Raw genomic sequence first — 15,565 nt, forward strand, 5'->3', positions numbered from 1 at the left:
CTATAGTTTACTTCATTATAAATCATCTTTAAGTTTTTAAAAATGACTTCACCTACAATTGAACTAATCACCTTTATGTGAGATCCTGGTAGCCATTTTTCCTATGCTAATAACCTTTCTACATTCCATCATAAAAGAGATTATCTGCCCAGCTGAAATTACAGGGCAATTGAAGTAGTCAGATTTTAACTGCCCATCATGAGTTTTAAAAGCTATTCATCTCTTAATCCCATTATTTTGTTCTAAAAACACATTTGATAAAATTATGTCTAATCAGATATTTATACTGACTTGAATTTCCAGTTTTGAAAATAGTTCATTTTTTAAAAAATATTTTTTAGTCATTGATGAGCCTTCATTTTATTTGTTTATTCATATGTGGTGCTAAGGATTGAACCCAGTGCCTCAACACATGCTAGGCAAGCACTCTACCACTAAGCTACAACCCCAGTTCAATATTTTCTTTCATCGAAGTGTACTAATTGTTCAATATTCTCCAGGTCCTGAACTCTCAATTATTTCCCCTCTCTAAAGGTATCTTCAGTTACCACCCTCTCAATTTACTTCTTCCCCTCTATCTTCAATTATACCCATCTCTCTCCACTCCCACATTGAAAAAAAAATTGACCCCATTTGTTTCAAGATTGCATCCCATTTCTCCTCTTCTTCATTGCCAAACTTATTGAGTTGAATTGTCTATCCAATATCTCTATTTTCTTGCTACTTGATCTGTTTTGCATCCATATCACTTCACTGAACCTGTATTTCCAAAAACCACCTTCCCTGATTTCACAGCAACATCTCACAATGACCATGACCTTTTTGAAAAATACTACCCTCTTGCCCTGAGCCATCCTAGTTCAGCATTAAGCAATATTCCTGTGCAGGATATTGCTTCGTCTAAGAACTTTGGTCCCATCCTCACATTCAAGATCCAGGTGTTTATACTGATTGCAAATATGCCTTCAAACCAAAGACAGCTGAGGCTGAAACAAAATGCTACTTTAAAATAAAGATGTTTTCTTTGTCGTTGTTGCTCTATTCTTGTCTTACCAATATGTTCTTTGACCTTTTGTTATTATAAACATGTTGGTTAGGTGTTTCCTGATGACTACTTCAAACATCTGTCTTACTCTGTTCTGCCAATATCCATAGTCTGACATTTAAATTGACTTTAGACAAACAGTGTTATACTCTCTGGGATTCATTAATGTTTTATTTTGTCAGTGTTCAGATATAAGGTGTCCCCCAAAATCTTTTCTTAATGCAGGAATATTCAGAGGCAAAATAATTGGATTATGAGAGCTATGAACTGATCAGTCCATCCTAGTTTGAATGAATTGACTGGGTGATAATTGTAGGCACATGGGGTTTACTGGAGGTGGTTGGTGACTAGGGGTGTGCTCTGGAGGGTGCATCTTCCTTGTGGCCCCTTTCCAACTCCAGCTCTCTGTTTCCTTGCTGCCATGAAGGGAGAAGCTTCCCTCCACTGCATCCTTCCCCCATGATGTTCTTTCTGCTTCACCCTGGGCCCAGAGCAATGGAGTCACCCATCCATAGGCTGAGACCTCTGAAATTTTGAATCCCAAATAAACTTTTCGTTCTCTAAGTTGTTTCTGTCAGGTGTTTTGGTCACAGTGATGAAAAAGCAAACTAAAAGAAGTATTGTTTGTTTAGTGTTAACCCATTACTTCCTAGATCCTCAAACATAATTTTTTCCATAGTTTTTCTGTTCTGGAGTCTTACCTTGTTCCTTTCACCTAGTACCTCTCATAACATGGTATGATGACCCAAAAAGGAATAAATGGGTAACAAGTCTCTAGGAATTTTTTTTTAATCATTCCTTTAGGTCTTCTATCCTTGTTTTTTTGTTTGTTTGCTTGTTTTTGTTTGTTTGTTTGTTTGTTTTTTGCAGTGCTGGGGATCAAACCCAAGGCTTTGTGCTTGCAAGGCAAGCACTCTACCGACTGAGCTTTCTCCCCAGCCCTATCCTTGTTCTTTTTATTCTCAGTGCTTAACTGGAAGATTCAAATTTTAAAATCTCACTAATCACTGGGCTTGGCAGAGCACACTTGAAATCTCAGCTACTCAGGAATCTGAAGCAGAAGGATCAAAAGTTTGGGGCCACCCTGGGTAATTTAGCAAAAACCTGTCTGAAAATAAATCAAAAGTGCTAGGGATGCAGCTCAATAGTAGAGCACTTGCCTCATATGCATGAGGCTCTGTGTTCAAAAGTACCCAGTACCAAAGGAAGATAAAACTCACTGCTCTGTTTTTTTCTCAATAGTATTGGTTCTTAAAATTTGGTGGGCATGGCAATGCATGAGAATTTTTTTCATATTATAGACATGCCCAGATTTCATCCTGAACCCACGTGAATCAAAATCACCAATGGTAGGGACTAGGCATCTGTATTTCTAAGAGGTTTTGCAGTTAATTTCAGGTTATACCAATATTTAAGAACCACTGCTATTTATTTTACCCCACAGAGAACCAATTACTCCTGTAGCTTCAACTATCACCTTCATGTAAATAATTGCCAAAGCTACAGCCTCAGTTCAGATGTTTCTCACAAGGTAAAGTTTCACATCTCCCCTGTTGCTGCAAATGCAACAGGTCTAAAACTAGAATTTACAAGTCATTCTTCTACTTCAGGTTTTCCTATGTCTGTTAATGATTCCATGTCAGAATTCCATAATTCTTTCAAATAATAAAAAAAGTAGTTGAATGTTGATGAATTATTTAATCACAGAACATAATCCAGGCACAGGCACACTGAATTTATTTTTGAGACAAAGTAATATTTTATATATATATATATATATATATATATATATATATAAAATCTAAATTGAAGGTTTGTCGCACTACATACTATTACTCCGCTGTATTAAAAAAGCACTTGCCAGGCGAGGTGCTGCACATCTATAATCCCAACAGCTTGGGAGACTGAGGTAGTAGGATCACGAGTTCAAAGACAACCTCACAAAAGCGAGGCACTAAGCAACTCGAAGATACCCTGTCTCTAAATAAAATACAAAATAGAGCTAGGGATGTGGCTCAGTGGCCGAGTGGCCCTGAGTTCAATCTCTGTTACCCACTCCCCCCAAAAAAGCACTATACATATAACAAGCACCCAAATATCTGAGGAGGAACTGACACATGAAGCCGGGTGCAGTGCACATGCCTTCAATCTCAGTGACTTGGAAGACTAAGGCAGGAGGATAACAAGTTCAAGGCCAGCCTGGGCAACTTAGTGAGATCATGTCTCAAAATAAAAAGGACTTGGGGTTGGGGTTATAGCTCAGTGGTAGAGCTCTTGCCTAGCATGTGTGAGGCACTGGGTTTGATCCTCAGTATCATATAAAAATAAAATAAATAAAAGTATTTTTTTAAAAAGGGCTTGGGATGTAGCTCAGTAGAAGAGCGCCCTTGGGTTCAATCCCCAGTACCAAGAAAAAAAAAGAAGAACTGATATATGAAGTGGGACAATACACTGGGAAAGATCTTAGGGTTAAAGTGCAGCACCCACTTTATCTACCATATCCCTGATATCTGAATCAAAAATTAATGTATTTTGCTGGCCATGGTGGCACACACCTATAATACCAGCAGCTCAGGAGGTGAAGGCAAGAGGATTGCAAGTTCAACCCAGCCTCAGCAATTTAGTGAGGCTCCAAGCAACTTAAGAGAGACCCTGGCTCAAAGTTAAAAAATTAGAAGGGCTGGGGATGTGGCTCAGAGGTTAAGTGCCCCTGGGTTCAATCTCTGGTACAAAAAAAACCAAAAGAATGTATTTAATATCACACTATTCACCTATGTACTAACTTTTTCCTACAGATAAATCCTAACTCTTCCCTCTCCATAGCTCAGAATCTAAGAATTGCTGGGAGCAATGATATTGACATATATCTTAAAGAGAGAGAATTGTTCTTTAAATATCCTAATAGAGGAGTAAGTCATGAGTAAGCATATTATCAATTCTATTAACCACCAATTACTCTATAACTACAACAAAATTATATACAGCTTTGTTTATATTCACAAAGATAAATACTTCGTAATAAATTCTATTCATTGCATACAAACAAGTCATTTTTTTTCACAAAGTCAAGAAGTAGAGATCCATCCTTTGATTCATTGCCTCATGTATCCTGTATATTGGGACAATATACTTTCATAAATCCATTTGCTATCACTATCCTTGTTGAAAAAACAATAACTGTCAGCACACTAGACCTTGCTCATTTAGCCAAAACACTAGAACTTTATCAGAGAGTGAACTACATTCAAATCATCCAAGAAGATGAATCTGGTTTGGGATTTTGGTTTTGTAGTTATTGTTCTTGTTTTTTACCTGTGGAGGTAGAAAGAATCTTCAGGTTCTTTCAGTAATTTGTTCCAATGTTTATCAACCTACCTCTTGAGGAAAGTATTCTTTATAATGTTAAAAATTTAAATCCCTCACACTGCAACAATTTTCAATCTTTTATTAATGGAGAGGGGAAACTATTCAATGGTCCTTCAGTATCCTGAAGATTTTGATCATTTATTTTCCAATGGGAAATAATCTGTGTCCTTTCACATTCCCTCCAGTTTTCCTTTTCCCATGCTTTAATCATTCTTATTGTTCCCCTCTAGACTGTCTAGTCGTTATATCCACAAACTCATAAAGAGCTAACCTCTGAAAAATCATAAAACTGAGTGAAGCTATTTGCTTAAAAAATACTTATGCAAAAAAAAATGCTTATGCATTATTTTGTTTGGTTGTCTTTTAACAAATTTCCTAGAAGTGGTCAAAACATTATTCAAATCGTGGGAACACTACCTAATGTATAGTAAGAATACTCTTGAAAATGAGTCACAAAATGTATACATACGTACATTTAGCTGTCTGCTTTTCACTCATAAACGAACTTACTCTCCTGGTAACTGCCCAGTTCCACAGGTTTACTGCCATTTCTTCAATCTGGACAAAGAGAAAGATTTCTTTAGCCAGTTAAGATACCATCCACATTCAACATTATTTTTTTTCTTGTATGTTTTATGCTTATGTAGTTATTGTGAGTTATTTCCAGGCCCTATATAATCTAATCTCATTCTACCTCTTCCCCACCAAAATTTACCTATTATTGAGAGGAATTATTTTACTGTCCCACAAACACAATCTGTCCATTCCTATCAATGTATCTTTATTCATACTGTTGGCTTTACCTGATACACTTCCTCCCTACATGTAACTGAAATCCATTTCAGTTTCACCAGCAAAATCCATGAAGCTTTCAGCAATACTATAGTTTACATCGATCTCTACCTTTTTTTATTTTTGGCGCTACTAGGGGTTGAACCCAGGATCTTGAGAATGACAGGCAAGTGTTCTACCACTGAGCTACACCCCCACTCCTCACCCTAACATTTTTCTTTGTTTCTTATACTTATTAAGAGTCATACAATTTAGCAGTAAATTTGGTACGTTCTTGCAGGGAGGAGTACTGGGAATTGAACTCAGGAGCACTCAACCACTGAGCCACATCCCCAGCCCTATTTTGCATTTTATTTAGAGGCAGGGTCTCATTGAGTTGCTTAGCACCTGGATTTTGCTGAGGCTGGCTTTGAACTGGCAATCCTTCTGCCTCAACCTCCCAACAAATTGCTGGGATTACAGGCATGCGTCACCATGCCCTGTAAATTTGCTACTTTTTATCATTAATGCTTTGTGGGTTTTTCCCCCCTGGATTGAATCCAGGGTCTCATGCATGCTAAGCAAGTGCTTCACTACTGAGTTACAGCCCCAGTCCTATTCTTTACTTCAGTTTTTATTCTTATTTCCAACTAGGCTCCTTAATAGCAAATATCATGTCTTATATAAATTATATAGCCAGTATAATACTTACCAAAATGCTAAATAATGACTACTCATTCAAAAAACAGAATTTGTTGTTTTGTTATGTTTTATTCTGGGGACAAAGTTTCTTTGGGGGTTTATTTTTTCTATCAGGTGGAATCTAGTCAACTGAATACAAACTAAATCACACTCACAGTGTTTCAGGAAAAATTCAAGACACAAAACATATGTAATTGGTGATAGGTTGGTTTCTGACAAAGACTTCTGAAAACACTAATTGGTCCTGGATGAAACTACTACCTGAAATCAAAAAGGCATACAAAAACTTGGCTTAAATCACACAAGGTGCTATGGTGACTATGACAGAAGCTATACATCATTACCTTATAATAAATATATTGGTAGTAATATGACATTGATAAATAAATAAAACAAAACAATTTATTTACAACAATGATGCAATGATTTTTCTGTACTAAGGATCAAACCCAGGGCCTTGCACATGCTAGACAATCACTATACCACACAGCTACATCCATAGCCTATATTTTAAGTCTTTACTCCAGCACCACTTTTCTCACCTACAGTTTCACATTTTTCTGATGAGTTCCATTTAAACAATTTGTTTGACAGGGGCAGTACTGGGAATCAAATCCAGGACCTCATGCATGCCAGGCAAGTGCTCAACTACTAAACAGACGATTTCTTTAGCATGGTTGTCATTTCAGTTACTATTCTGGGGCTAATTTTCATGCCCATCTTCATCCCTTTCACATGGTATCCCTATGTCATATTGATCTAATGACTTTACATTTATATCACTAAATACGTGGAATTATTTGACTCCAAATTTCCCAGAGGAACAAGTGGTTTGAGGTATTTAGGAGGGAAAAATGAATATTCAAACTAAAATATCTTAAAGAAGGTAACTTTTTGGCATTTTGGAAAGCAATTTGGCAATATGTAAAGAGAGACAAAAAAATTTCTTATCTTTTGTCCTAGCAATTGCTTTTCTGAGTTGCTAAGAAAATAGTTCAAAATGTGTAGTGATAATCTTTGCACTTAACAATGTTCCTCATATCATTATTTATAAGTGAAAAATTAAGAACACTATAAATATCCCATAATAAATATGTAAATTAAATATAATAAATCCCCTTCATGAAATATTATCCAGCTATTTAAAATAGTGGTCATAGAAACTGTTTTTGTGGTTTTTTTTTTTTTTTTTTTTTTTTGCAGTGCTGGGGATCGAACCCAGGGCCTTGTGCTTGCAAGACAAGCACTAAACCAACTGAGCTATCTCCCCAGCCCCGAAACTATGTTTTTAACATGATTGTTTAGTATGTGTCTAGTGAAAAAGCAAGACACAAAATTGAATGTACAAAAATATGCATATGTAAATTTTACCACAAACAATAAAATATTGGATTTTATTTAATGATATGTATGCCAAAGCATTAGTGGGTAGGGAATTGTATTGATGTTAGCAACTAACTTTGAAATGCATCCAAAAAATTAAGATGAGTTGATAGATAAATGGCCATGTGATGAACCAAATATAGTAAAATGTTTACAAACTATAACACCTTAGTGGCAGAACTCCTGTCTAGTATTCATGAGACCCCAAGTTCAATCTCTAGTACTACAAAAAGGAGAAGAAATACAATATTTACAACTGTAGAATCTAAGTGGTTGTTACATAGGTGTCCACTATAAAATTCTTTCTTTTATTTTGTTCGTTTTATTTTATTTTTTGAGGTACTCATGATCAAACCCAGGGCCTCATAAAATGTTCCCACTGAGATACATCCTTAGACCTCAGTTTTTCTTTTTGAAAAATTTTATAATAAAATGTTGGGGAAAGAAAAAACTTTCCTTTTGGGATGCCAAAAAATATTACATATATATTGTCATTATAGTGACATAAATTTTAATTATAGAAGTTATTAAACAAAATGCATTAAAATTATGGTAGCTATATTATAGTGGTATGATTATAGATGATTTTTTCTCCATTTTTCAAACTTCCTATAAGTTATTACTTTATGACTTTAAATAATTTGATATTTTTCCATATTTTATTAGAAAAGACATGGTGAATTATGACTATAAATATTTCATAGTTACAAAATGCATAATTTGTCCAACAAACATGTATTAAGCACTTACATTGCAGGTTTTGTGTTGTTTACATAAATGTATAATGATAAACACAGCAAGTACATGAAACAATCACAAGTAAATTATGCACCAATTAGGCTTTTTACAAAGAAAATTAATGCAAGCCATTTCCAAAACCAAGTAGATTTTGTATGAAATAAAATAGACTCTTGGCATTCAATCTTTTTTGGGGGGGGATACAGGAGATTGAATTCAGGGGCACTCGACCACTGAGCCACATCCCCAGCCCTATTTTGCATATTTAAAGACAGGGTTTCACTGAGTTGCTTAGCAGTTCACTTTTGCTGAGGCTGGCTTTGAACTCACGATCTTCCTGTCTCAGCCTCCGGAGCCACTGGGTTTAAGGGCATGTGCCACCATGCCTGGCTTGGCACTGAATCTTATAATATCTTTTCATTAACAACTAAGCACAAGAAGAGAGATTACAATTTAAAGAGATTTACATACTAAGAAATCCATTAAAAGACATTAAAACCAACAAACAAAGTGATTAAAGTTTTAGATTACAAATCAATATACAAAAATCAATTGTACCCAGGCACCATGGTGCATGTCTGTAATCCCAGAGACTTGGGAAGCTGAGATAGGAGGATTTCAAGTTCAAGGCGAGTCTCAGAAATTTAGTGAGGTCCTAAGCAATGCAGCAAGAACCTGTCTCAAAAAAATGAAGGACTAGGGATGTAACTCCGTGGTAAAGTGCCCCTGGGTTAAATCACCAGTACCAAAAAAAAAAGAAAAGAAAAGAAAATCAATTGTAGATGGACATGGGGTCCATGCCTGTAATGCCAGCTACTCAGGAGTGTGAGCAAGAAGGATTGTAAATTCAAGGTCAGCCTCAGAAATTTAGTGAGGCCCTAAGCAACTTATCGAGAACCTGTCTCAAAAAAAAACCTGGGAATGTGTCTCAGTGATTAAGTGTCCCGGGAGTTAGGAAAAATCTTCTTAGACATGACATCAAAGGCACAAACAATGAAAGAGAAATAGATAAATTAGACTTCATCAAAACTAAAACTTGGGCTGGGGAGATAGCTTAGTTGGTATAATACTTGCTGTGCAAGCACAAGGCCCTGGGTTCAATCCCCAGCACTTCCTGCTTCAGAGGACAATACCATCAAGAAAGTGAAAAGACACCACAGAACAGGAGAAAATATTTGCAATATGTCTTTAAAATACATAAAGATGCTGCTACTCATAGCTACTCATGCTGAAAAGAAAAATAGCCCAATTTAAAAATTGGAAAACAATCTTAACAGATATTTCTACAAAAAAGATAAGCACATGAGAAGATGTTCGAAGACATCATTAACCATCAGGGAAATACAAATCAATCTCACCAAAATACCACCTCATATCTACTAAGATGTCTACTGTAATTGCAACAGCTCGGGAAGCTGAGGCAGGAGGATCTCAAGTTCAAAGCCAGCCTCAGCAATGGTGAGGTGCTAAGCAACTCAGTGAGACCCTGTCTCTAAATAAAATAAAAAATAGGTCTGGGGATGTGGCTCAGTGGTTGAATGCTCCTGAGTTCAATCCCCAGTAACCCCCCCAAAAAGTCAGGCCTTCTTTAAATTAGCTGCTCCCACACACAAAAGCATACCCAAAGGCATATATTTAACTGAGTTCTCCATTACTGGGGGGTTTCCTACTTTGTTGCAAAGGGCAAGGAAAAAAAACTATTATTTTGTGATTATTATGTGTGTACAACTTCATATATGATATTTTGTTTATTATTTACAACAACAGTGGGAGGTAGGCATTATTATTAGCCTTTATAAGATGAGAAAACTAAAGCCTAAAGAGTTTAAATAATAAATATTAAACTTAAGCACATATTTCCCTTGGTTCCTAAAACTCTATTTTCCCTATGCTTTAGGCTTTAAAATCCAAAAATAGATTTCTCTATGTTCAGCAATGGTTAAACATGAAAACTATTTTTACTTGTACCTTAGTTAAAATAATGAATCAACAAAAATTATCATAGTTCACTCCCAGGATCATAAGAACTAATTGTAAACAAAATTATTTTTATACCAACCTGAGCATCCTCTATTTCAGCCATAGACTCCCTGTTGATATTTTCTATGTCCTTGAAGAGTCTGTCAATTACCTCAGGTATGGTAGGTGAATTAGCTGTTATGATCAAGTTTTCAACAATTTCTGAAATAACAATGAATGATAAATGTTATGAAATGGTTATGAAATGGTTATGAAATGACCATTGGCTAAAAGTAACATCATTTAAAATTTGTTCCTAGATCTTTGGCCAAATGAATTTAGCATGAAGGAACTTAAAATTATCCTTAGAGTAAAAACTAGAGATAAGGTGTCTTTTAGCTAAAGGTCCAAATAAAATTTGTATTCCCTGGGAGTCACTTGTTTAAAACTTAATCATCATCATTCGCTCTCAAAAAAGTAAAATGCATTGACTTCACAAAAGTAATCTTATTATAGGTAATTTCAAAACCACAAAACAAGTTAACAATGTCTTCAAAATAAGAAAGCAGAAATTCTAAAGGGAGACCTGTAAAAATGAAAACTATTAATATTTTCAAGCATTACACAGACATTAATTTATGCTGGCTTTGAAATCTTGACCTTACTTCATGAGAAAAAAATGACATGCCCAATTAGAGACAACATGAACCAGTTATTGAATCTGTACAAATGATGTCACCATTTTCTAAACAGTCTGAGCTCCAGATCCTCCGTATAGCTGAATCTTACTAGGCCATGGAATTCCTTAAAAAACAAGGATTAAGTAGAATCATAACTGATGCCCTACATATTATCAAAAATGAGGGTTTTTTTCAAACAAATAAAACAAGTTTCTATAAGCTACATGTCTCTAATTTCTTACAACTTTTCTAAGCATCAAACAAAAAAGAATACTATTAACATTCATAAAAATACTATAAAAGTACCTTCCAAAAGATTTTTTTTGGGGGGGTACCAGGGATTGAACTCAGGGGCACTTGGCCACAGAGCCACATCCCAGCTCTATTTTGTATTTTATTTAGAGACAGGGTCTCACTGAGTTGCTTAGCACCTCTTTTGCTGAGGCTGGCTTTGAACTTGCAATTCTCCTGTCTCAGCCTCCTGAGCAGCTGGGATTACATGTGTGTGCCACTGTTCCAGGCCAAAAGATTTTTTAAAGTTGCCAAAACAGATTTTTTTTGTTTGTAGGAAGCTAGGGATTGAACCCAGGGCCTTGCACATATAAGACTAGTACTGTACCACTGAGCTATATCTCCAAACCCAACAAACAGATTTTTTTTCAGTACTAAGGATTGAACCCAGGAGTGTTCTACCACTGAGCTACATCCCCAGGCAGTTTTATTTTTATTTTGAGACAGTTTTGCACTGAATTGCTGAGGCCAGCCTTGACCTTGTGACCCGCAGCATCCCCAAGTAGCTGGGATTACAGGCATACACCATACCTGGTAAAAAAGAGAATGTTTAACCTGCTATACTAGACAATAAATCAACCACAAAATTTTTTTCCCACTGGACACAGTGGTGCACACCTGCGAGCAACTTGGGAGGCAGGAGAATCACAAGTTCAAGGCCAGCCTCTGCAACTTAGCAAGGCCCTAAGCAACTTAGTGAGACCATGTCTCAAAATAAAGATAAAAAAAAAATTGAGAAGGGGTTAGGATGTAGCTCAGTGGTGAAGTGCACATGCATGAAGGCCTAGGTTTGATCCCCAGTTCCAAAAGAGAAAAGACAACAAATAACAAACCAAAAACAAATAAAAACAAAACAAATCAAAAAAGAATTGATGGGGATGGGGATTTAGCTCAGTGGTAGAGTGCCTGCCTAGCATGCATGAGATCCTGGGTTCAATTTCCAGTACCCGCCCCAAAATAGGGGAGGTTATGGATAGTGCTCATTGATTAAGCATCCCTGGGTTCAATCCCCAGTACTAAAAAATTGTTTTTCAATTAAATGTCAGAAAATAGATTCAACTAGTCTGGTGTAGTGGCATAGTCTATAATCCCAACAACTCAGTAAACTGAAGCAGGAGGATTGCAAGTTTGAGGTCAGCCTTGGCAACTTAGGGAGATCCTATTTCAAAATTAAAAGGGCTAGGGATGTAGCTCAGTGATAGAACACCCTGGGTTTAATCCCCAGTATCAAAAAAGAAAAGAAAGAAAGAAAAGAAAACAGATTCGACTAAAGACTTCACAAAGTAAAGTATGTTCAAATATACTAAAAAAAATTTTTGAAGTACATGGGTGCTTCAATACCCACTGAATGAGCAAAGATATTTGGGAAAATATACCACAAAATATACCACATACATATCATATGAAAAGAAAAGCCCCTATCTTCCCTCTTTCCATAAATTACTTAGTGGAAAGACTCATATAAAATATCTTGGGTTGGAGTGGTAGAGCACTTCCTACCATTTTCAAGGCCATGAGTCTGATTGCCAGCACTGAAAAAAATATCTTAAATCTTCCAGGATCAGGTAAACTTACATTGAGCTGAGGGGCGTATATTATAGACCTTGCTCAAAATCTTGATAACAGGATCAGGGTGACATTTTTAAAAATCCAAATGTTGTTTTAAAACAGAGTTTTTGGGAAAAAATTTCAGTGTTGGGATCAAACCCAAGGCCTTGAGCACACTAGGCAAGCACTCTGCCCTTGAACTAAATTCCAGCTCCATATCACACATACTATGCAAGTGCTCTACCACTGAGCTACATCCCCAGTCCCAACCCAATACGAATTTTTAATTTGAGTTCCTTTTCTAAAAAATCCTAAGATGTTATTGTAGAATACCAATTATAGTTCCTTGTTAGAGTATGTATGACTATAAAGACATTTTTATTTGTGAATGTTCTCTTAAGTGGTTAATGTTTTATACAATTCAATTTTGTTGAAATAATTCTGGTCCTTTCAAAATACATTGTCAATGTCATTCAGTAGAGCAACTTGATTGACACCAGCTGAGGCAATAACAGCATAGCAGTCTTTTAAGATAAAATGGAGTCAGAAAAGCTAGGTAGATAATAGAGATCACATAGATGAATGAGAGTTGCACTATGAAGAAGCAATTTGCTTTTGGGAGAAGCTCAGAAAAGAGATTCTATAAATGCAGTGATCTCCTGAGATATGAAGACAACATGCTGTATTAAGATTATATCAAGCAAAATCATACATTTTGGGCAAAATGATTAAATTATCTTCCTGACTATTGAAATAAATTCTGATTTACAGCATGATTTAGTCTACTAAGTTTAAATGAAATTTACCCTAGTTAAAACTATGGAGTCGCTCCATTGAGGCAGCCAATCAGTACCAATTAATTCTGATTAGGTAGACAGCATTCTAGGTAAAATAAAATAGAAAATTAAACATTTTCCCTGTCCTTGAGGAAGGGAGTTTCTGTTACAACATGGAAAAATCTACCAACAGCCCTGCCATGTCTCTCCCTGTGACCTCCTTCAGCTCAACCAGTCATTCAAAAGTCAAAGCAGCTCAAAGACCTGCAAGGGTCAATTTGAGATTCTACTCCAAGTCACAATGATTATATGCAACTTCTTTAGTGAGGAAAGAACAAAACATAAAATAAAATAAAAATTTGCATAGTTTTTACAGTCTCAAAGCTTTTCCAGATATATTCTTATTTAATCTTCAATCTGCTCTGTAAGGAAGACATTTTTATTTTTATAAGATGTGGAAGCACGCACAAGGCTATGAGTTCCATCACCATCACCACAAAAAAAAAAAGTGGAAACTGACACTTGACAAAATGAAGTGACTTCTGAAATGTAATACACAGAGAAGAGAAAGCAGTAAGCTAGGATTTGAACTAAGTCGGGCTTTCTGATTTGAAATCCTAGACTTTTTACTACACTGGTTATATTGAGGAGGGCATGGAACAAGTCACAAGTCAATAATCTGAGGCAACTAAAAAGGAGTAGAGATAGAAAATACACCAAGACCATTCAAAATGCTAAGCCATGGCTCTGATCATAAGCAAAAATATTCTGACTGCAGAGGCTGGTTTGAATGACATCAGCCAAAATATCTAAAACAGTGTCTAAAGGGCATAGCAAACTCAACCAAACACATTTAGACACAGACTAAAATCACACTGTAAATCAAAGTCTCCATCTATGATCAGAAAGATAATCTTTTTTCTATACAATGTCCCAGGCAATCTCAAATGACAAACTGGGTGTGGTACAAGAGAATCCAAGCAGCAAGTCATAATGCAAAGTCATATGGAACTGCCTGCACCACAGTTTTAAGAGACCTAGTCACAGCAATGTGTTGTGGTTCCGAGAAGTGTCCTTATCCTTGAGGGCAACTGGGGAAGGATGCAGGGAAGGCTAACCTATGAGATGATGACAAACAAGCAGAAATTATACAATTCCACAAGTGAAAAATCCTAGCTCAGTCAGGTGTAGTGGTCCATGCCTGTGACCACAGCTACTCAGGAGGCTGGGGCAGGAGGATTCAAAGTTCAATTCCAGCCCAGGGAACTTAGCAAGACCCTGACTCAAAATTTAAAATAAAAATAAAAAATCCTGGGGATATAGCTCAGTGGTAGAGTGCCCCTTGGTTCTGTCCCCAGTATTGCAAAAACAACAACAACAATTTGTTTAAAAAAAGAAAGAAAAGAAAAAGAAAAACAAAACAGAAAGAAAAGGATCCAATGGCCTAACTTCTCTAGGACTAATCAAATAAAATTAGCATCTGTCTCTCTAGTCTGAAGGTCTGGTGAGTCCAGCATGCATAAGTCTCTCAAGAGACAGGGGCTTGCACTGGTAGGTGCCATACCTCAATCTACTCTGGTTTAGCACAGAACAAACAGACAAAATCCACAGCTGTCTGCTTCTCTCTGGGGAGGGAAAACGGTGGTAGAGGCCACCAGAATCTCTGGTGGGACTGGTTGGTGGGTTTTCTCATGGAAAAAGCAAGTCAAGGTAGACTGAGTTTCTTTCTTTGTCTAATACATAAACACAAACAATCAAGGAAAATAAAGAACCAGACAAAGATGTTCCAAACAAAGGAACAAGCTGGTCACTCATGAATGGGTAAGCAGGAAAGGACTATGAAGGGCAACTGAAAACCACAGGGAGCTTTATCTGACAGATAAATAGCAGGAAGATGGGGACTTGGTGTGTTAAAATCTCCCCAGACATAATTATATCCCCTTAAGGAAAACTTGTTTTCCTGAAACTACTGTTTCAAGATCTTGTAATACCCTACCAGGTGTCTGGACCCTCCTTTATCACTGAAACTATCACAACTCCCTGTCACAATAACAAGTAAAACATCAAGACCCTCACAAAGAAAACTTGCTGAGAGCTATTCAAAGGATAACTGATTAAGGGGACAGGAAATTGAGGCAAAAACAGGGAGACTTGATTTCCTTAAAAACTCCATCTCAGGGCTGGGATTGTAGCTCAGTGGTAGAGCACTTGACTAGCACATGTGAGGCACTGGGTTAGATCCTCAACACCACATAAAAATAAATAAAGGTATTATGTCCATCTACAACTAAAAAAAATTTTTAAAA

The 15,565-nt window shown here is 36.5% G+C and overlaps 1 protein-coding gene across 1 annotated transcript in view; it reads right to left on the bottom strand.

The window, feature by feature from the left end:
* Positions 1 to 15,565, bottom strand: part of Tex11 (testis expressed 11) — a gene marked incomplete at its 5' end in the record, with an annotated part of 294,023 nt that overhangs the window by 277,705 nt on the left and 753 nt on the right. The window contains 2 exons of the mRNA XM_047535242.1: positions 4,885 to 4,969; positions 10,065 to 10,186. Of these exons, the coding sequence (XP_047391198.1) occupies positions 4,885 to 4,969; positions 10,065 to 10,186 (207 nt within the window). The remainder of the gene's footprint in view (positions 1 to 4,884; positions 4,970 to 10,064; positions 10,187 to 15,565) is intronic.

The sequence above is a fragment of the Sciurus carolinensis genome, chromosome X, assembly GCF_902686445.1.
Source record: "Sciurus carolinensis chromosome X, mSciCar1.2, whole genome shotgun sequence".
Classification (NCBI taxonomy): domain Eukaryota; kingdom Metazoa; phylum Chordata; class Mammalia; order Rodentia; family Sciuridae; genus Sciurus; species Sciurus carolinensis.